The 24037-nt window shown below is 41.6% G+C and overlaps 1 protein-coding gene across 12 annotated transcripts in view; it reads left to right on the forward strand.

Annotated features, from left to right (window-relative positions):
- WNK1 (WNK lysine deficient protein kinase 1) overlaps positions 1 to 24037 on the forward strand; it is a 178061-nt gene that overhangs the window by 26982 nt on the left and 127042 nt on the right. For all 12 annotated transcript variants that reach the window (XM_050917851.1, XM_050917889.1, XM_050917860.1 and 9 more), the window contains exon 2: positions 22048 to 22220. In XM_050917851.1, coding sequence (XP_050773808.1) covers positions 22048 to 22220 — 173 coding nt within the window. The remainder of the gene's footprint in view (positions 1 to 22047; positions 22221 to 24037) is intronic.

Below are 24037 nucleotides of genomic sequence, written 5' to 3' on the forward strand. Positions count from 1 at the left end.
GAGAACAGACAATGGTTGGGCAGGGAGCTGTGGATGGAGGAGAAACTGGGAATGGCTGGTGAGGGAATTGGGAGGGAACAGTTTTGAGAGTGTGGGCAGAAAAGAGTTTGTCAGCCTAACTTACTCTTACCAGTCACAGGAATCTGATGTGGTGAGTGCAGGTGATATGGGACAGAGGAAATACACAGTTCTTTTGAAAGGTTTGCTGTCCTGAGGAAACACCCCCTTTTTAGGCTGTTTATTGCATTGGGTATTGGTTTAGAAGCTTTACTGTTTTGGAATAAGGGTCCTAAGACTAGATGCGAGATGAAAAGATGTATTTCAGTTGCATGCAGATAGATTTTTATGGGCTTATATATATGACTCCCTTAGAAAATATTCTTGTTTTTTTTTAAAATTGGAAGAACATAGAGTTGAATCAATATTTTGATGTGTAGAAAGCAGTGAGGCTGGCTTGTATGAAACTAAATAGCTTGCCCAGCAAGCCAGGGTAAAATTGATTGTTTATACTAATCTTGGATTGGTTTTACCATCATTGGTCTGGATCTTTGGATTTAAGTTCTGCCACAGAGCCTTTGATTTTAAAATGGCTTTCATGGGGCTTGCCATGGATGAGACTGAGCATGTCCTGGAAGCACAAGATTAAAAACTTGGCATACCCTATAGACAAATTGCTCAGAGCTGCTTTGCTTTGTGCGCCTGTTTCCTTTCTTCAAAAACTTCTGAAGTGTATTACCATCAATTTTGTAGATGCTGGACACACAAATTTTGAGACTATTTTCAGCCTTGGAAGTAGAACTGTTGCCCTTAAGCCAGAGCTAACACCTGTTAGTCCTATCTGTTCAACAGCCTACCAGTCTTATTCTACTTTCCCAGCTGCAGGATGTACAGAGTTCCATGTATCAGAATTCTACTATTTCTTTGAATCTAAAACTCTTCTAACCTAGAACAAAATCTAAAATGAGCCAGAAATTCAGTTTGGCTGAATCTGTACCTATCTCTCTGGCTAGTTTTTGGGGTAGATGGCTTCCTATTATTCTTCAGGCACTGCTGTAGCAGGTGCCTCTGTTTTATCCTACGACAATAAACAAGCAGAGAAGAAGCCTAAAGGGAGACCCTGTTCCTGCTGCACCACTTCCTTGATAGCATGCTGAAGGTAGTGGTCTTTGGTTTTATGATCAGGAGAAGGCACCTCCTCTTACCCTCCAAACTTTGGCCTAGCCCAGGATGAATTGCTCATTGCTTCCTCCCCAGTGACTGCAGAGGCAAGGAATTCTGGCAGGGGATCAACAAGTGGTGTGTGTTCTCCACTCCAGGAAGTAGCGAAAGTAGTAAAAGGGTGCTTTCTCTCAGGCAAAAATTGCTGCTACTGGATTTTTGAGTCTGTTTCATCGACCACTGGTGGTGACTGGTTCAGACAATGGATCTTCTTCTGTGATCTTGTATATGAGAGAGACTGAAGATACAGGGGTCTATGAAGATGGCAGCAGGGACCCTGGGGCCAATTTTCAGGGTCTCCAAGCTGGGAAGGGAAAGCAATAGGTCAGTGGCATTCAGTGCATACTAGGGTCAAAACTGATTCCCCTGGGGAACTCCTCTATCCTCACCCCTTTAACTTGGTGACTGGTTCCTGTCTGTAACTTCATGAGACTTGCAATTTTGGGCAAACCCCCCCCCCACAACATGCCTAGGAAGGCATCTGCATCCCCTCTTCATGACTTTGATCTAGGTGCCCTGGCAAGGGGATCAAAGCAGCAGCATTCCTATAGGTCAGTCTGAATTATGAGTCCCACAACCCTGCCTCACTGGCAAATTCTTTTGCTCTGTTGCCAACAAAAGAGTCTGAGCATTACAGCCTTCGTAAGAGGCTGTCCTAATAAACTGTCCCATTTTAACCTCAGTCACAGAACTCTAGTCTTGGACCAAAGGTGTGCTAGAAACGAAGTCACTTTCCCAAGCACTGGTGTCTTTCATAAACAAAAAAAACCCTTCAACAGAAACCAGTAAGTCTTTCAGTATCAAAAAAAAAAAAAAAAAAAAAAAAGGGATTCAAAATATAATTTCACAAGGGGGTAAAATCAAGAATCTGGCACAACAACGCAGATTGTTCTTTGAGGGGAGAGGTCAGCTCTTAAAGTCAGACTGGAGGTAAAACAAGAGGGCTATAGGAAAAAAAAATCCTCAAGTATACTTTTAAAGCCTCAGTTCATTTCTTACCTAGACCTTTTTTCTTGTCCTCTGATTCTCTATGAGCCTTTTAGTCAGACAGCAAAACAAAGTAAAACGTTTCTTTGGATCAAAATTAGACTCCTAAAAGCTCTCCTGCAAAATGTGATCAAGTCTGACTGGGAAATCCCCCAATAACTGTGTCCCAAAGCAGAATGAATAGTATGTTGGACTCCTAATTCAGTGTTTGGAGTCCTATCCCGCTCGAGTTGCGAGATGAGTCAAGTGGAGTCATAGCTAAGTATACAGTTTCAGCAACACTAAGGATCTCTGCAGCATATGCCCATTTTCCGGGGTGATCCTTGCATGCCCAGACTTTGAATGTGATTCCATTTTGCCTTTCTGCATAGCCTTATGTATTATGAATGTCTTGGTGGTTCTGCTAATGGCTCTTAGACAGAAAGGGGCTCATGCCTATGCCTTCTTAGAAGACTTCATCTGTGTCCCATATAGGAACAAGAGTCTAACACACATTGAGCAGCCAATACTAATGCAGCAGGGGCCTGGCTTTCTTGATAAAAACTTTTTTTTGTATGAGAATAGCTATGCTGCTATAAAACACATCTGTCCTGAAAACTTCACCACAGTGGGCATGGTGTGGTGAGTGGGTTGTACCAATATCCATTAAAGCAGTACAACTCGTGTTTAGACAAAGGCCTGGTCTACACTGGGTAGAGGGAGGGGGATCGATCTAAGATTCTCAACTTCAGCTATGAGAATAGCGTAGCTGACGTCCACATCTTAAATTGACTTACTTCGTGTCCTCGCAGCATTGGATTGATGGCCGCTGCTCCCCTGTCGACTTGGCTTCCGTCTTTCGCCCTGGTGGAGTTCCGGAGTCGACAGGGAGCACATTGAGGATCGATGTATCGCATCTAGATGGGATGCAATACAATCGATCCCCGATAGATCGATCACTACCCGACAATCCGGTGGGTAGTGTAGACATACCCAAAGCCTTGGCTTATGGTGTCTGAGATTTTCTTTGCAACCAGAACAGCTAAAGTTTAAAGGTTTGAATCCTGCTGACAAACCATGCCAGAGACTCCCTAATGGGTGTGTGAACAAATGAAAATGAAAGCTGAGGTATTTGGAGAGCAAGACAATTGCCAGAGATGCCAGTATGGAGTGCCTGGCTGTTTCACAGCCCTTATGTAACTAATTCTCCACTTTAGTTTCATGTTTCAGGTTAAATGGAAATACTAGCCTTCCAAAAAATGGTTCCATTGATTTGGGGAGATGCGATGCCCTCTATATTGTACTGGGTAGTATATTAACGTCATGTTCACCTCTGTCAGGTAGAATGATTTCTTTTTCAAGTCTTATGCCAGAAGTGGTAGTATGTAATCTTGCTGTTGGGTTGCTATTCTCTTGCAGGTTCTTGACTTTCCTCTTCTTTTGTAGCAAGACAAACCGCTTCAGCACATGCCTTCCAACCTTAACTAACCTATGTCACACTGGCTGTTTTTGTACATGACAAATGACTGACATAAAATACTGTTGCTGCGTGTCACTCCATAATTGACAAGTGATGATAGGGTTTGTAGTGGAAAACAATTTCAAAGACTGCCTTTTGTTGTTGACTTGATTTTAAAAAAAGACCTGGTGTGACCAGGTTTCTAAAGCAATCTGAAAAAAAAATTTGGTTACACACCCATTATTATGGGGTCTCTTCCATGGTTTATCAGCTGGATTCGAACCCTTAAACTTTTAGATTCCCAGTATACACCTCCACCACTTGAGCTACAAGGCAGTAACTGTTAGCCTGTGTGGATAAATCATTAGAGAGGATATAGTATGCCCTGTGCCACTGAGTTACGTTATAACTTGATATAGCAGTGGAATGTTGCGATGAGGTTCCCTGGATTCTTCTTCCTGTCTGTGCGTGGTTGAGAGCTAGTGGTGAGATAGCATAGACAAGCATGGAGTTGTAACCTTGTTCTGAAGTGTTTCAAATCTGAATTCTGTTCTGAGCTATGCCAGAAATGGACTTCTGAAACCTCTCATTTGCAGGAGGAGAATAATACTTTCGTACCTTTTTAGGGTAGAGGTATGAGGCTTCACTCAACCAAAGGTGTGAAAGTGCGCTGAAATACATATGGCAGTCAGATTTGAGACTTCAAATGAAGGTATGATGGAGAGCCCAGTTGTGACGCTTTTGGGGGCACCCATGTTTGAGGCACCTTGCTATCACCTGCCTTTAGTGTGAGGAAGCCTTACCTATGCTTGCAGGGGGTGAAGTCCCCAATTCTGCAAGCCTCTAGGCCTTGCAGGCCCTTCTGTGTCTCTACAGGTTAGTGATAGGCACATGCCAACCCTCGAGCCCTCTAAGTATCTCCCTGGAGTATCAGGCCCTTGATCCACTGGATGCTCACGGTATTTAAAGATTTGCTGCTTCAGTTTACCAGTTTCATTTCAGACCACTGCTCTGCTTAACAGGCAGCACTTAGATATGTTTGTAGTGAACTCAAGTATTAGTTTATTTAACAAAGCATAGAAATTCTAGTAGCAAGTACAAGTGTTGGAAACAAATGGTTACACATGAAATAAAATCATAATAGCATTGTAGAGCCTAGACTTAGTTAACTAGATATGCTCATCTTGTAGGATGAGAGTTACCCAAGATCCTTGCAGCACTTCTCAGCCAGGCTTTGCTGTGATCCTCCTTTCATGAGAGAAGTACTCTGTCAGCTTGCCTCCCAGGTGAAGGATCTTATGCATTTTTATACCCTCCTAGATATACTTTAACAATCCTTTGTTTTTAGTCAAACAGCAATCCCCCTGCTGTTTCATCCTGTGAATTTTCTCTCTCGTAGATTGTGCAATCTCTTCTTTTGCTATGGTGCGGTACATACTCTTGAGGTGATTCTGCATCAAAAAATTAAAAATTCTGCTAATTTTTTTGTCAGAATAGCACCATATAATCACACCAGTTCAATTCTTTTGGTAATTTTTATCAAAATAACAGTCAGCAAGTGTCTGTAACAATAAGACACAAAAAAGATTCAGGAAATATGTTTTGACAAATTCCTCACTAGGCATATTAATACAGAACTTTGAGTAATTCATTTAAACTACAGCACAGAAACTTATTTCCTGTACTCAAAAGCAGCGCAAAGGCTTGAGAGAGTCCAGGGAAATGGAGGAACTTAGGGAGAGGTAAGTCATTGTTGGGAAGAAGCCTGGGAGTTAATCTCTGTAGGGTTGTTGGGAATGGTTGGGAGCAGTATTGAACAGGTGGTTGGTTTTTGTTTTTTTTTGCGGTGGGGGTGGGAAGAGAGATTGTTAGGGAGTTTGGGGAACCTCCCACATGCAGATCCTGGCTAACTCTTAGCCCATCTCATTCAGTCACGAACATTTGCCCCATCCCCATGTGTCCCTCCAAAAGCCCATGCCACCTCCACCTGGCCCCATGGATAGGGCACTGTGAGGAATGCAGCCTCTTCTTTCTTGGTGATTGGCTGCTCCCATTTGGGAGCAACTGCCCTCTGTTCTGATGCCACACTAGCCCCTGGTGGACAAAACGTATAACTGCAGCACCTCTCTGGCAGAATGTATTTTTTGTGGAGGAAAAAAAATTCTGTGGAGGACATGAATTCTGCATGTGTGCAGGTAGGTGTCTGCTTCCTGAATGAAAGGAACATTTCTAAAGTATGTCACTTCCTTTTGGGCTAATGGCTTTCACAATGGACACCATTTGTATGTGGATTACATGTGTGCATGCTGATGGCACCCATAACTAGTTATCAGTCATTCAGGCATAACATTTCATTAACATGCAATCTAGCACACTGAACCACCCCATTATTTTTCAGATTTCTGAAAAACTGTATAGCCAGAAACTGCTTTTAAACTCTCTAGATTGGTCAGACATATTTCACTCTGTAAAAATGTGTTATAAAGCACTTATATTTTTATATCCTTTTCAACATTAATTAGTTGTAAGCTAAGCTCGCAAAGCACAATCATGTTTGAAGCACTGATTAGATGTATTTGATCTGGCAGAGTGTAGTAGGTGAATTGAAAAGGAAGAAGCTGTGTAGAGGGCATGGTGACCCATATAATGTAGGCCTCCTGGACCATGACAACCTCGAAGGTTATAGTTTGAGTCTTGACAACAATCCTCCCAACTGTTCCTATTCAAGATACTGAAATATGAAATGGCATCAGACCAAGGACAGTGTGTGACTAAAGGACAGTGTAATGAGAAACAGGCTTTTCTGAATAACTGATTCATAGGTATTTTCATCTCTAATTCCTAATTTCCTTTGACATGTCAGTCCTCTTGCTGGATTGGTTGTGATAATGTTCCCCAGTATTTTCCTGATTTTTAAATATAGATTTTTTTCCACAGATGTATGTATTAACTTGAATATTTAAATTGCATACAGTCCAACAAATACTCTATGACCTAAGTAACAACAATTGTGCAGTCTGTAATACCTAGTAATGATGAAACTAAGCTGATACTCAGAAATATTTCCTAATTTTTTTTCTAGTTGGCTGCTTTAGATAATTCTAAATTTCTTACTCCTTAATAGGGACAAAGTAAGTGAGGTAATACCTTTAATTGGTCCAATAAAAGAGATTACTGCACCTACCTTGTCTCTTTCATGTCCTGGGACCAACATAGCTACACCATCACTCCTTGATGTCTGTCCTTGATAAATTTACAGAGGACTGTCCTACGCTGCCTCCTTGGTGGTTCAGCCACACTATATGTATTTTAGCTCTCAAACACTTCCTGCATATCGGGAGTTCTCAAACTGGGGATCGGGACCACCCAGGGGGTTGTTAGGTTATTACATGGGGGGGGTCATGAGCTGTCAGCCTTCACCCCAAACCCTGCCTTGCCTCCCCCAGTATTTATAATGGTGTTAAATATATAAATGTGTTAACTTTGTTTGGGGTAGGGGTCACACTCAGAGGCTTGCTATGTGAAAGGGGTCACCAGTACAAAAGTTTAAGTACTGGTGTAAATGATCCAATACCTTTCTTTTAATTTTTCTCTGAATTCTGTCCAACTTCTATCAAGGTACCTTCCCTTATGGTGTAGAAGGGGCTGTCCCTTTCTTGGTTTATTTGTAATCCAGAAATCTCATTGATCCTTTTTGTGTATTGCTCGTTTATATGTAGTAGAAGCGTGTCACCTTTTATCTTCACTTTAGCAACTCTGAGCATAATGTTAAAATCTTCAGGGTTTGATTATGTACAATCTGTGAAGCATGCAATGCACTGATTTCCTCTGCTCCTACTGTCTTGATTCCTTTCAGTCTAGCTTTTGAAGTTTCCACTCTATAGGAGTCACTCACTATGGTCTAATGACCTCTTCCTGGAGGACCCAGAGAGCTTCTTCTCCATTCACATACTCCTTTGCTTCTCTGCTGTTTTTGATACTGTCAAACATCTCCTCCTCGTGACATCTTATCCTCACGGGTCTTTCAAAGTACTGTCCTCTCCTGCGTCTCCTTTTAGCTCTGACTCTTCTTTCAGTGTCTTTAATGGTTTGTCGTCGTCCTCTGCTCCTATACTCTGTTGGGATTCCCCAGAGCTCTGTCTTTCACCCTTTGCTCTCTTCTCCATCTTGAGATCATCTCATCAACTCATGAGTCACACTTAATTACTGCTCTGTTTGTGAGGGCAAACTAAGGCTTTCCTTTACGTTTTCTGCATGTATTTCTTTGTCAGGATTACGAACTTCTCACAGTTCTCTCAGCAAATGTAGAAGGTCAACAGATGTAAAACTGAGCCTGCACCCCAGGGCATGTAGTATGAAAATACAAGAGATGGTTGGTTGGTTGGTTGCCTCCCATTTTTTTTACGCTTTTTTTCCCTTGAGTGCTGTCTTACACTCTTGCAGTTCTCACTTGCAGAGTCTAGCCCAATAAATATAAACAGATTATGATGACTTTCAACTGAAATAACAGCAGGATTTGTGTTAAAAGGAATATTCTTGAAGGAAAACGCATTTGCATGGTAAGCTTTTAAATTATCCAAATGTTTAAAGAACTTGATGCTACAAACTCCGTTCTTTCCTGTGCTTTCATCTGAGATGAATTATCTAGCCTACTGTACATAAATGTTGTGATGGAAGCTTCTGTTAATATTTCTGTTCTGTGTAAGGTCAACACCTAGTGACTTTTTTGTATGACTTGTTTTATGAAAGTGCTCGGTTAGTCTGTACGTCACGCTTGCAAGTGTTGGAGTTGGAGATATTGGAAATACTGATACGTTTTCATAAAAATCAGTCTCTGAAAATTTTGGACTACTGGAGGAGAGTTCTTACACATCACTGACGTGTCTGTAATGTGAATCCTTTTAAACTGCATGTTTGATTTATTCCAAAACTTCAGGGGAGGTTCTAGGCATCAGTGGGCACAACCTTATTGATTTTGGTGCAGATCAAAACACTGGAAAAGAGTGATCCACAGGAAAATCAGTGCCCATAATTACGAGGTGCTGCAGACAGAAGAATCTCTGCTGTTCTCTGGTGCTTGGACATCAGAGGCAGCAGCTTAAAAATAAGATATCCTTGCAGGCAAGCTTTGAAAAGGGATGAGGGGGATGGGAAGCTGGAGTAGTAGGTGGCAAATACAGGAGTATGGAAGCATCGGCGCTGGAGGGATGAGACGGTAAGGGGTGGTGTAGGTAAATTGATTCACTGCAAAATGACATGCAGTACAAACTCCAGAAAACTTTACTGATGAGGCGATGAGACATTCTGGCTGACCTCTTGACCATGCAATAAGGCCAGCAAGAATCCAGTTCAAGTAGCATTTCAGTTCCAAAATGGGAATGTAGTGCACACACTTTTTGCAGATCCACCTTACCTATGTTTTCTGGGGATCAAGTAGCCATTTTTAAGGAGAAAATAAATAACCAACACACAAGACTTTCTACATGGAAAGCTATTGTGAAATAAAATAGGGTGTGAATTTAAAGCACAATAGCTATTCCGCACTAGCTCCCCTTTTGGGTACTCTTATTCTACACTAAGGGCTTGTCTACACTTAAAATGCTGCAGCAGGTTTTTCACACCCCTGTAAGATATAACTATACCAAAGTAAATTCCTGGTGTTGACCAGGCCTAAGGATATCTTTGTATGGTTTAGCTTCATCTATTTTGAAAGTGGCCTGTGATTAAGTGACAGTAATCTAAGGCCACTTTACTTCTGAATGAGAGTGTCCACATGGGGGTTTAATGTGATTTAATTTGTGCATTGACTTCACACCTTTATTTGATTTGCTTGATTTTTACTTTCCTGCGGGTTCCTGTGGTGGTAAATCCAAAGTGCAAAATAAGAGCATCTATATGGGGAGCTATTGAAGAATATTTCTCCGCAGCTGTTTAACTTCACTGTAATTGGTAACATCAAAATCCATGTAAGTGTTGTCCTTTAACAAGCTAATGGCCTTTTGGGGTTAGCTTTAAAATGAGCAGATCACAGTAGCTCTTTAAGACTTTATTGCAAGGAAGCATAAATGCTGCTTGGGGAGGAAGAGAAAAGAATAAAATTACTGAAGTCTAACTGGTTTGTCATTCTCAGGTCAGATTCCTGAGGACTGTAGAGTGATTCCATAACAGGTCATGATGACATAATAGGGGACATATTTATCTCCATTACCACTCATGGGCAGAGGGCTGAAGAGAATACTAAACTATATATGAATTGATTGTGAGAAATTCTAAACATTCTTTAAGAGATTGGGTGGTTTGTACTACATTTGAAGTTGCTACTATTCTAGAGATGAGGGCAGTTCTGTGTCTGCTGTTATCTAATTTCTAAAGTGTGCAAAAATATTTAAGGGTTTCACTTTTAGATAGTCACAGGTAACTTTATTAGAAAACCACATCCATCAATTTCTACAGAATTAAAGCTTTCATTTCAGAAAGTTAAGCTTCCAGCCTTGGTGGTTGTGCAGATAACCTACAGATATAAACTAATAAGTGATTCTTCCTGAGACTGCAGATGGCTTTAGTGCAATGCTGTTGCTTGTAATTCTGCGTAGTAGTTCATTAGAACTGACACTTTCCCTATTGAATGTTTTTTATAACACCATGGGCAGCAGTGAATTGTCCATCTTGTTATAGCAGCATTTGTTTCAGAATGCTGCTTTGGTAAGTTATGAATAGTGGCAGGCAGTAGTTTTTTAGAGGAAGACCACTCGGAGAGAGAGACTAGGGAACGGGGCGTTCTTCGAGGGCCTCTGCCCATTCTTACTTATGGGATCTAGTGGTAAGCTGTGGAAATGTAAATCAAAGCTGTTTGCTGAGTGTGTGTGCAGTAGTGCTGTGCTAAAATGACAATTAGCTCAGTCTGTATAAGGGGGTGCACCCCCCACAACTGCCTCAGTGGTTTGCTGCCATAGCCAAGAGCTAAATGGAAGAACTACCCTTTATGTTCTTGAGCTAGTTAATCTATCATCTTACTGTTATTTAGTTAATCATAGTATTGTTAGAGTATTTTGGGCCACTTGGGTTATACCTAAGACTTTGCGTCCTGAACCCTAAAAGGGGTTCAAAAGGTGATTAACCTGCTCAGCCGTCTTTCGAGAGACAGACCATATATTTGGTGTCTAATGTGCTTGGAACATGCTCATGTAGTGTCCCAGTGAAGAAATAGCTTCACCTTTTACTCCCCAGATAAGGAAGGACAGATGGTTAAGACTGCAGGTGCTCTTGTCTGTGCTAAACCTTCACCTGGACCATCCTAGCATTCCTTCAGACTTTAAGGTCCTCCTCTTTGCCAAGGTCTTTGCTGCCATCTGTTAGGCCCAAGTTTGACTTCCCCAAGGCAAACACTTACTGGGAATGATCCTCCTGTCTGGCACTGTCCAGCACCATAAGCACCATCAAAACAGACTGCTCTGGCACTGTAGACTCTGTCTATACTGCTGTAGTCGATTCTGCCAGTGAGTATGCTTCCAGAGTCTTCCTTCTCATGGCCCTGTTCCAGGTAAGCAAAGAGAGGAGTATTCTGATTTGTGAAAGGAGTCCAAGGAGAAAAAGGAGACATTTGTTCCTCTATCTGCTGATGCACATCACTTATGGAGACATCTTACTGGTCTCAGTGCTGTCCTTGGTACACAACCCTCCTCTGTTTGAGGCATTGGTGCAGTCATTTGGACATCTCCCTGGTGCACATATCTCCAGCACAGTCTTTCCTCTCATGAATAGAGGTCTTCTATCAAAGGTTTTGGCTACACACCTCTGTTTCCCGGCTCTGTGCAGTTGCATTCAGTGGTCTCGATTTGGTCTATCCTTGAGACATAATACCCCTTTAGAATCAACTACACAATCTCTTGTGACTTGCTCCAGAGAGCCTAGCTGACTCCGCTGCCTGGAAGGAATTTATGCAGGGCCCATTCCAGTTGTTAATGGGGTCTTAAGTTCAGGATTCAATGCATGTTCTGCTCCAATGCTTTCAAAACTAGAGTGGTGCTGAGTTCACTACCAGAGACTAACATTGACACCATAACTCAAGTTCTACTGTATACCATTTCCTGCAATTGGGTGTGATAGAACCAGTACTGGTACAGCACAGAGGGAAGGACTCTTGTTCCCATTAACTTGGAAAGAGAGGAGGTTGGAGGTGCATTCTTTACTTGGGGAAACCTCAAGTTCATCAAAACACAATGGTTCAGGACTTTAGCAACTAGCATCCCAGCACTGAAACCAGGGGACTGGTTTTCAGCCTTCAAGATGCATACTTTCACATCACCATACAGCCATCACACAGGCGATTCCTCTGATATGTTTTGAGACAAGGTCACTGTTGCTGCCATTTGGCCTCTCCACAGCCCCTGAGTATTTTCCAAAGTTCTATCAGCGGCGGTTGCCCACCTCTGCCAAGAAGGGGTCATGATATACCCATATTTAAATGACAATCTACTCAAGGCCTCCACTTGGGAAGAGGCCATAGAAGCCACACAAGACAAAACTCTGACTCCATATAAACATTCAGAAGTCAACAGTGACACCAGTACAAGAACTAGAATTCATTAGGGCTCATCTAAACTCCATTGGAGGTGAGAGCCTCACTACTGCCACACTGTTGAATCTGATCAACACTATGGTGAACAGCCTATGGACTTCTGCCAGGACTTGCCTCCAATTATCATGCCGCGCACCTGCAGCCATCTGTGTTGTAACGCATGCCAGGCTACGCATGTGCTGCCTCCAGGGTGGCTCAGCACAGTGTACACTCCACACAAGCAGTCTGAGCAAGCCCCTCAACATACTAGAGAAAGTTAGACTTGCTACAGTGGTGGACTCACACACAATGTGTGCTGAAATCCCCTTTCTGCAGACTTCCTCCCCCACCCCCCAATGATACATCTCCTTAGTGGGCTGGGGTGCCCATCTGAACAATATCAAAGTACAGGGCAGGTGGTCTTCTCTGGAGTCAGCGCTGCACATAAACATAGTGGAACTGCAAGCAGTTTGCAATGCATTTTCATACTTTCTGCCCATGATCAGAAACAAAACCATACAGATCCTAACAAAGTTGCGTGCATATTTTACGTAAACAGGGAGGAGTGAGGTCACATTCCCTCTGCACTGAGGCATTAAGACCTTGGAACTAGTACATCCATCACAGCATCACCATATCAGCTTCCTATTTCCTGAATTATCAGAACATCAGAGTGGACATGTTAAGCAGAAAATTCTCCCATGATCATGAATGGGAAATAAATACCTTGGTGATACAGGACCTATTCTGACAATGGAGCTTCCCAACCAGAGATCTGTATGCCACAAGTCAGAACAGCAAATGTCGAACAATTTCCTCAAGGGTGGGGTTGAGGCCAGGATCCGTGGGTGAGACCTTCCTCCTCAGATTGGTCTCATCTCTCCTTCCTACTCTGTTCTTCAGTATCCTGCAGAAGACCAAAACCAACCAATCCAGGGTCATCTTGGTAGCCCCCACATGGCCCAGACAAATTTGGCTCCCATACTTGCAGCAGATGTCTGCATGCATACCATGTGTTTTTTCCTTTCTTCCAAATATCCTGTCACAAGATGCAGGCCAGATCTTGCACCCGAACCTGGAGATACTCCACCTGAGGGCATGGCTCCTCCATGATTCCAAGGCGAAGAGATGACCTATTCAGAAGATGTGAAGGATATCTTGTTAAATAGTAGGCAGTTGACCACATGCTCTACTTACCTCCATAAATGGAAGAGATTCCACACATGGTACCAGAGCAAACAAATTGGAGCCACCATCTCCACTCTACCACTAGTTCTGGACTATATACTGGAACAAAAAAAAACCCAAGTCTTTCATTGAGCTGAGTTAGAGTACATTTTGCAGCTATCACAACCTTCCATCATTAAGTAGATGGCTCTTCCGTCTTCACCCATCCAATTACAAAACAATTATTGCAAAGTTTCTGGTACCTTTATCCTGAACTTAGAGTCCTAGTGCTTCCGTGGAATCTTAACTTGATGCTTCATTCTCTTACCAGACCTCCGTTCGAACCCTTTGCTACATGTTCACTATTACATCAATGAATGTGGCCTTCCTTGTCACCATCACAACCACAAGACGCATGGGAGAACCTAGGATTCTCATGGCATACCCCCTGTACATGATCTCCTTCAAGAACAAAGTCACTTTAAGACCACATACTAAATTTCTACCTAAAGTACACACTTAGTTCCACCTCAACCAACCCATCCATCTTCCTGCCTTCCTCCCTATATATGCAAGCAGCAACACTCCATGCTCTGGATGTCAGAAGGGCACTAGTTTTTTTTTTTTTCTTGAACAAACTAAACCATTAAGGAAGTCACCAAAGCTGTTCCTCTCTCCTAAGGAGCGTTCTAAAGGAGAAGCCGTATCCAAGCAGAGACTCTCCAAATGGATTTCAAAGTGCATTCACCTTTGCTACCATTAACACAAACCACAACCCCCACCGGAACACATTGCACCAGGTTGCTCTCCAAGTCGGTAGCCTTCCTAAATAAAATACCTGTTATGGACTTATGTAAAGCAACCACTTGGGCATCAGCCCACATGTTCATTAAGCACTATGCAATCGAGCAAGACTTGACATCCAACGCTTTGAGGCTTCATGGTCCTGTCATTGATCACAGATCCATCTCTGAAGCCCCTCCTTTCCATTGGGGTGGGGGCGCTGCTCTACAGTTTCCTGAAGTGGAGGACCCACAGGGACGTCACTTGGAGAAAAAGACCTTTTTGTATAGTAACTGAGGTTCCTCGATGTTTCCCAGTGGATAAACCACTACCTACTCTCAACTCCAAACTAGAGGGGAGATCAGAAGGTCCTCTGTGGTAGAGAAGGAAAGGCGGGGGTGGAGGTGGGGGTTGGTCACACAATGCTAGTTAATCCACATTGAGGGCATGAGATGGGCCACACAAGCGTTCTCCCTAACTGGGTGCTGCTGTAGAAATTCTCTGACAGAGGGGGAGGGGTGCAGTTACTTGAAGTGGAACACCACCAGAGACGCACATCTCGAAGAACATCAGTTACTGCACAGAGTGAGTAACCTTCTCTTCCTTATATCTACCTGTGCATAGTGATTGCTTCTGTGCAGGGACTTTGATTACTTTTTAGAAAAATATTAATTCAGATCTTGTTTGTACATATATAGAATTCCTGCAGCAGTAAGTCAATGTGCACAAGTCCAAAGATGATCCAGTGATTTCACAAAAAGCTTTAGATTAGCTCTGTTTTGAGCTATTACCATATCAGTGTTATGTAATGATTTTAGGGTGCAGGACAAGGAACAGTTCTTTATAGGGATCAACCTGGGAACTGCTGGACAATTGGAAACATCTCAAGTCCTGAAAAACTAAACTCTGAAAGGCAATACATACTGCTGCAATTAACATTTTATTTATTGGGAAAAACTGAAAAGTCATACCTCATATGGTGAACTACTGGAGTACTGTTGTGGGAGTAGGTATTCGTTTGATCATAAACTAGGACAGTTATCTGAATCAATTGTGTAGGTTATCAAAAGTGAAGACCAAAAATTTAGAAGCAGTATTTGAGTGAGAGGAGGTTGCAAGGAGGGATGTGATGTGAGGCTGACTAAATTGGCCCAGTGCAGGGTGTCTCCTTTTAAATCAGTCTTACCAAAGATTGTGCTCATAGATGGCATGTTGCCAGAGAGCCTTCCAACAGGCGGTCTTTTGGAGGAGAAATGGAACACAAGTGGCTATCGCATAAACATTGACTGGCTATAACAAATTCCAAGATAAGAACTGTGCATAAGATTTCTGCTTAATTCAGAACTTGCTCCTGTGGCATTCCATGAATATAGCAACTCACAGGAGCTTGGTCTCTAGCTGTCTATGTGAAAGCCTATTTGGGGTGCTGTTTTTCATTGGGGGGAAATAACCTAGTGATTGGTGAAAGGTGTATATAAAGAATTGGACCCTAAGTCTAGGCCCTCCCTTGACTTTGTGAAATGAGATGAACGAATCGGGGTTTAAAAAAAGACCTTAATGTGAACACACTTTTGTCCTGCTTTGTTCTCACTATGCTAGAACTTTCTCTTAGGCAATTGTTTTCTTCCTGCCAGTCCCCTGTGTTCACAGCATTGTGTACAGGTGTCGTAAACATCTGATTGTTTGGTTGTTACAAGCAAGTAGGCAGAAAACTGATAACAATGAAACATTATTTGTAAGTGCTTCTATTGTCTAAGAATTTTGCTGTCCATGATCCTGTTCACTGCTTCTGTTTGTTTTTGGTAGAGCAAAGCGCAATGTGGCTGCAGTATGTAGCGCTGTTTGAATAGATGTGTCAGATGTAAACCAAGCTAGGCTTTACTGTAAGTGTAAACAGTCACTTGTGTTAGAAGGCTAACTATGCTGTTTTAGTACTGACTGTTACAAAAAGGGAAATACTAAACTCTGCCCCTGCCCAACCCTGAGCCTCTAAGTTATGTACTCAGAAGACATGCTACAGAGAGACTCTGAAATGTGGATTTTCCAGACTGAATGAACTGTTCAGTTGATTCATAATGTGGCCCAGCCACTAAAGTATTTCATAATTTAAAAGGTAGCGGTAACATGCACATAATGGTTAAATGATATATTTAGCCAACCCCCTTTCCTTTCCTTGTACATGAAGCTACCTATTTGGGATCTCTGATGTATTAACTGTCCCTAAAAACAGGAAAGCCAAATACAAACAAACATATCAAGACCCAGCTGTAAATGTTCACTGGATATGTGCATACTTTGAGCTGCCAAGAGGCAAGTATTTTTTATGAGAACTTAAGCTATTCCATTATCTGTGTCTGTCTCATATAAGGTACCTTAAAGATGGGGGAGGGTGATGGCTGTTTCAGTTAGTGTTTTCTCTTTATGAACAAAATGCAAGAGGGAAGGGGGTTGGTGAAGCTATATCTTGCTTGGCATGGCTGACTAAAGTGGGTCTTTTAAATGTTTACCGGTCATTGCACAATGTACAACAGCGCTGATACAGACATCTGTCTCCCAACTGAAAGAAATTTCAATGGAAAATACATGGATAAATAGCGTCTGCCAAGAAAAAAAAATTGAATGATACTGAGCTGAACAATTGTTTCTCTTGCTGCCTGTCTCTGTTCCAGGATCCTGGCTCCACAGAAGTTCATCACGTGCCGGGTAGCCTTGCTTTTTTGTTGTTCTGCCTTGTCAAAACAATTTAATGTAGGTGGAAAGGAATGAATGAAATGAACAGTGTGGGCTTGATGCATCTGCTCCAGTTGGTTCTGAAGGCAACCCTGTGGTTGGGATATGACACTGAGTCCTTAGGGGGTAGATATCAATTCAGGAAGAACAATGCTGTCCATTTTATGCAACACTAAAAATATACAGGCTGTCAAACCCTTCTCAATTTCACTTCCTAAAATGAATTTAACTGCTTGTTTGCCTTGCCTATGTACTCCAATGGCTTGAAGATACCAAATGATTTCATTATTTCTTGTAAAATCTAGGTTTTGATGTTTGCTTTATTCTATCCTAAGGCTTCTTAGCTGTTTTTACTCAAGTAAGTTTTCCATTTAAATGAATGAGCCATTTTCCTCCGCTCAAAGGCTGCTTATAGTGACAGTAGCATGGGTTTCTGTTAACTCATTGAAGTGAAGGATGTCAAGTTCTAGTCCTTTCTGCTGTTCATAGTTGTTTCTCTTTTCACTAAAATTGGATCTACGCTGCTGAACTGAGTGCAAACACCTCTCCATTGCTTCCTCGTGTGTGTGTGTGTGTGTGGGTTTTTTAGTGTTCTGGGTGCTTGACTTGTTCCTTTACTTACCCTACTTGAGGTTTGTTAATGTTAATCTGCTGGTTTTTGAACATCTAGTTGGAATGCCTGGAATTGATAGTGACTCGGAGCAGTAGGTATGTGCTGAAATGATCACTTTAGATACCTATTCAGATTTACAAAAATGCTAAATAGGGCTCCTGTCCATATAATTCAGGTACCCTTGAAATCACTTAACCCAAATGCAGGAATTTATCTTAAATAACCTGTCACAAACAATCCCCTCTTAATTACAATTCCTCCCATTTCACATTTTGAGAGATAAAAGATGAGCTTTGTAAAATGTGTTGACAGTCATCAGATATGTGGAACCTGACATTTTCCATTTTTGGTAGATGCATTTTAGTAGGTAGAATTGGGGTAATGATTCTTCTGTAGCATAAGTTTTCATCCTGGAGATGGTAACAACCCCACCCTTCCTATATTGTTAAAGGGAGGGCATTCTAGCTCCATTTTGGCTAAATGACAGGAGGAGGAGTCCTGAAATAGAAAAGGTTGAGAACCACTGTCTTACAGAAATTTTTTATGTCAATATTAGTGACTTCTGCTTTGTAATTCTTTCATCTTGCCACTTTTCTTGCCGAAGTGTACCTCTCTAACACGGTTGGCCATATCGGGGGTGGGATAGGTGGATTATTTCATGGATTCAATAAAGGTGTCCAATTGTTCAGCAACAGTGGCTATTAAGACGATTGCTTTTCTTGTGAAGTGATATATTTGTACAAGGAAGACTAGGGACCTTAAGATAGAGGCAGTCAGGTTTTCACATACTCAGCCCTGGTCTACACTACAGACAAATGTCTAACTGTCTCACTCGGGTGTGGAAAATCCACCCCTCTGAACAATGTAGTTATATCAACCTATCCACTGATGTGTAGACAGTGATATGTCGAAAGGAGGGCTTCTCCTATTGACATAGTTGCAACCTGCTGGGGAGGTGAAGTACCTATACTGATGTTAGCTCTCCCATTGGTGTAGGTAGTGTCTTCACTAAGCACTACAGTGGCACAGCTGCACTGGTGCAGCTGCACTGCTGTAAATGTAGACAAGCCCTCAAACAGCTCAGTTTAAACAGAAGAGTACTGAAAAGTGAATAGGCAATGGGAGTTGCTGTAGCCCATCTTCACACACAAAGAAGTCTTATTATAGAACTAATAGGTTTTAGGCTAATATTAAACTTGTGCCAGTTGTTACAGTATTGGAGGACTAATTTTTTAAATATGAAGTTATGCACAACTAAATGCAGTTTGCTGCATGTGCAAATGACCAGTTTGATGCATAACTAGTCCTCTGTGTGTGCAAATACATGGTTTGGTAATATTTGCACGTGCACAAACTAAGCACATAATTGTCCATGTATTCTTGAAAAATTAACCTCTAAATATCAACGTTTCTTCTATAAGCCTGCATGGATATGTCTTAACATTGAGGGGAATCTTAAGGCTTGTAGCAGTAATGGGTGTGATTATGGAGAGTGGAAGGGAAACTAATGTGACTAAGGCCAGGTCTGTGATACAGTTTTAAATCAGTATAACTGCATCACTCTGGGGTGTGAAAAATCCACACCCTTGAGTGATGCAGTTATACTGACCTAACCTTAAATGTAGACAGCACTATGTCAGCAGGAGGGCTTTTCCTATTAATATAGCTACTGTCTCTCACAAAGGTGAATTTATTTGTGTCGGTGTAGTAGGGTCTTTACTGAAGTGCTACTAGCTGTGCCACTGCAGCATTTTAAATGTAGACCTGCCCTAGGATAGTAGTGAAGTAAAGTTGGTACTTGCTGGTGGTTCAGTGGATAAGTGGTGTCTCCTCCCTTTGCCCTTCCCCCATAGGTCTTCAAAATTAATATTACATTAGAGTATTGCAACAGTAAAACTTACACCTTTTTTTCCTCACTTGTGAAAAGACAGCTACTTACCCCAGCTTGTAACTTGCTGGCATGCATTAAGTGTGCAAACTTGTCCCGAACAATTAGGGTAGGGTGACTTCTAAAGCAGATGCTGAATTACTCACTTCACTGCTTTTGCTGGGACTTTTTGCCAGTGTTCAGTGTTGAATGTCTGTCTTCAGCACAACAGTTACATCTGTAGGGACATGACATCAGCATTGATGTGCCCAGTGAGGACAAAATGGCTCAACATGTGCGTGCCTCTTATGGGTATGTATGTGGCCAGAAGCAATGCTAGTTAAATTCCGTTTTGAGCTTTGGTGGTGGTATTGCAATGGTGTGAGGAAGTTGAATCATCTGAGTTTGAGATTAGATGTTGGGTAGCTACAGTGTGAGAGCTTAATGTAACAGTTATGGTCTAAAACTGATTTTTAGCAAAGTTTGTGATAACGTCACTTTAGGTAGCATAAAGTTTCTTTTTAAAAATGCATTCTCATGAACACTGTATGCCTAGAAAACCATAGCATTCAAAATGCTTTTAGCCAATTTTAAGAGAAACTCGAGACAGTAGTAGAGAGAAATAAGGTTATTTCCTGACCTTCAAGACCATTAGTCTTGAATGGTTTTGCTAAGTTTGTGGCTATAATTGTTTGTTATAAACTTAAAAGCTTGATAGACTTTTTTCAATAATAACAGCTGATTTAAAATAGTCTAAATATTTCTCTTTTGGTTTTTGGACAATCTGCAAACTGAACTAGTTTCAGTATGTGAATATTTATTGTGTGGTATCAACACAACTGTGTGTGTGTGTGTGTGTGTGTGTGTGTGTGTGGTCAAAGCCATGGAGCAGTGGCCAGGACTGTGATACACCCGATGTTGAGAGTAGAGAGTCTCATATTGGAGGTTTTATGTGTTGGTCCAAATATTGAGGGCTTCTGTTAGGAAGCATATGTATATGATCAGTCCTGCTGATAAACAGATATGCAGACTGTGTGTTTAAAAATATGGTGCATTGCTTTTACTGTCATTCATTCATACTGTAGAAACAAGTGCTATTTAACCTTTAACTGATCCTTACCTGGAGCCTTTACTATCTATCTTATTTCTGGGGGACAGAAAGGTCTTATTAGTCTCATAGTCAGACTGCAAAATTAAATCTATGCTTGAGACATACAGTGACACAAGACCTATAAACACATACACTTGCCAAAGACACACATGCAGTAAGCTTATGTTCTGTTTTTACTTGGAAAGTAACAAATTGATATGCATTCATTCCTAAAATGGGAAGAATTAATAATATTGAATATTAAGTTACTTTTAAGCCAAATAACTTGTCATATGACCCTTCAGTCATATCACTTCTTTCTTTTGTTTTAGGATAATGCTCAAACTGGAGTATAAAATATACTGGTAATTCAATATTTGAGATACGTGTTTTAAAGTAGGCCATTGTGGTTGAGTAGTTTTTTACAAAGTAGGTAATGATGAGCTGTATGTATAACTTATAGTTAAGAGCTCTGAAGACCTTTAAGAGTGCTTGATTTCTTTTTTCTTCATTTTCATCTGGAAAATCTTTACACTTCTTGCACTTGTCTTTAAATTATAGTGTCGTCTGTAATGGAGCTTATGTTGGCTTATGCTTTCTCATGCAAGAGAGAGTTAACACTGACAGCTAGTTCGATCTAGGTTTTAGGTGTGGACCAGTCCTAAATCTCTAAATGTAGAATTCAGTCCTATAATCTTGATATTGATCTGCTTGCAGCAGGGAAATCCTAACTTGTTTAATCTGCATACAAAATAGGCAATTCTGAAGCATATTTCTTAATATTTGGGGGTCCTTAAATGTATTGGACCACTGTATTCCCTTCCCCTAAGCATTAGTAGCCGTGAATCTGATTTTTGGCTGGGGTAGGGAGAAAAATAGGTTCAGAGTATGTGAGCCTTGATTTATACTACATACTTATGATGGTATAACTACATTGCTTGGCTGTGGAAGATACCGACCTAACCCTGGCGTAGATAACGCTATGTCGACAGAAGGGCTTCTCCCATTAGCTACTGACTCTTGGGGAGGTGGAGTACCTGTGCCGACAGGAAGAGCTCTCCTTTCGGCATAGGTAGTGTCTTCCAGGGAACTGGGGTAAAAATCTTTCTGGGATTGGTCCTGCTTTGAGCAGGGGGTTGGACTAGATGACCTCCCGAGGTCCCTTCCAATCCTGATATTCTATGATTCTATGATACGTGTTACAGCTGCATTGGTGCAGCTGCGCTGCCACAGTGCTGTAAGTGTACAGAAGTCCTAAGAGTAGTAATTTTCCAGAGAGCAATCGTCTGGCATAAACCACTAAATCCGGTAAGAGGCTGTAGTAATAGAATGCATCTGCAATTCTGCATTTATATACTGCATTTTAAAAAAACGAACATGAAATATGCAATTGACAACTAGGTGGAGTGAATTGCTTGTAAGAGAATTAATTTGAGTGGACTTCAGAGTCTCCTCTTATCCCAGAATCTTACTAATGTGCAAGAATCAGCAGCTTGTCACGTTTCAGCTTGCTGTCCTTCCCATGTGTTTAAAGTCGACGACTACTTTCGGATAGGTTTTTATAAATAACCTCTTTTTTTTTCCCCCCCCCCGCTAGGATCGTAAGCTGTCAAAGTCAGAGCGGCAGAGATTTAAAGAGGAAGCTGAAATGCTAAAAGGGCTCCAGCATCCTAATATTGTTCGGTTCTATGATTCCTGGGAGTCTACAGTGAAGGGAAAGAAATGTATTGTTCTCGTGACAGAACTCATGACATCTGGAACGTTGAAAACGTAAGTGAGCTCAGGCACAAGAGACGTGTGAGATAATGATTAGCATGACATGAGAATGTTGAAATAAAATGGAAACCAGTGTTTCTTTTGAGAATATCTAAGGCCAAAGACCCATTGCTGAAAGTGAGGCAAACTGAAGCTTTCTCTGTAATCCTAAAATTACTGCTCAGGTTGGATGCTATTAGCATCTTAGAGTAATGGGCCATCCTTTGAGGTAGTGACATTGATAAATTGTCTCATATCACTTTCTAATATACACAGGCAGAAAAAGTTTATTGGTTTGTTTTTAATTTCAAGGATTGAGGATACAAGCAGTGATCCTATTCATCTCTTTGTATCTCCCTGCCCCCATGTTATGCTTAAAATGTAGTGGTGGTGTAGCCCTGTTGGTTCCAAAATATTGGAGAGACAAGGTCTTTGGGACAGGGAATGCTTCTTTGTACAGTGCCTAGCATAATCAGGCCCTGATACTTGATTGGGGTCGCTGGGTGCTTCCACAATACAAATAACTTTCCTTTCTTCTATGCATTATTTGAAAAGCTTTTTATTTAATGGTAAATTTATGGGGAATTTCAGAAGTAAGTGAATGTCTGAACTTCCAGACTGAAATTGAGCTCTCTGTAAAACTGTACATCTTTTTTAAGCCTGAGCTGAAGTGAGCATTAGAAAATTGAGTTGCAAGGAAGCCCTCTAGTGGTGACTGCAAGCTCACAGAGAACATTATGGAATCATAGGATATCAGGGTTGAAAGGGACCTCAGGAGATCATCTAGTCCAACCCCCTCCTCAAAACGGGACAAATCCCCAGTTCCCTAAATGCCCCCCTCAAGGATTGAGCTCTCAATCCTGGGTTTAGCAGGCCAGTGCTCCAACCACTGAGCTATCCCTCCACTTCAGTGCAGTTTTGCAACTTCCTTGGGTTTAGGGTAGACATAATTGGATGTTCATTGAACATATGCACAGTTTTTGTCTATTTGGAACTGGAATAATGTTTTGGGGGGGTTGAGTAATTTAATTGCCCTTTAAATGTGACAGGACTTGATTTCTAGTCAATAAATAGGCAGCCTGTAGGAGCTTGAAACAGTCTGTAAACAAGTTCATAATCCATTCAGTCAAAATACTCTGACTTGCTTGTTTTTGTGAGGGTTTACTGATGGCCACAAATGAACACAGAGCAGGAAAAATACCTTTTCCACTGAGAATTCTAGATTACATTTGCTGGGGAAGTGCTTATCCTTTGTTGCATCTGTTACTCTGAAGTCCTACAATCATGAATGTTTTTCTGCCCATGCAATGCCAAGGAACTGTTCAGGAAAGGGTTGCGTTTCTTCTCCTCTCACCACCCCTGGTGGTTCAGCCTTCAAACAAGGCTGTGCTCTACATTTATTGCTATAGATCCTTAATGTAGACTGGTTGTTGGCCTATTGGAAAGATTGGAGGTGACTGTCACAGTTCAGGGCAGTTGCACCTTACTTCCCCTCTGTGATGCAGCAAGGGCACCTGCTTCAGACTCCTGAGCTGTCGCTTTTCATGGGTGGAGACATGTTTCTGGCTATTTCCAGGCTGAACAGTTCCTTGCCTTCACTGTGGTGTTCCCCAGGATAAGAGTGTCTAAGCAGACCTGCTTTGCTTCTCTGCACCGAGATGGTACATAGTATACATGCCCAGAGTTTTAGATTACCAGACTGCTTTTATGAACAATGACATAACAATCTCAAGGCAAAAGCATTACAGTGAAAACACTTTTTTAAAACAGTAAAAGAATCTACACACATGCTAATAAGCTTACCAGACATCACCCCCCTCACTCGAACAAGG

This window comes from Gopherus flavomarginatus, chromosome 1 (assembly GCF_025201925.1).
Source record: "Gopherus flavomarginatus isolate rGopFla2 chromosome 1, rGopFla2.mat.asm, whole genome shotgun sequence".
Taxonomy (NCBI): Eukaryota; Metazoa; Chordata; order Testudines; family Testudinidae; genus Gopherus; species Gopherus flavomarginatus.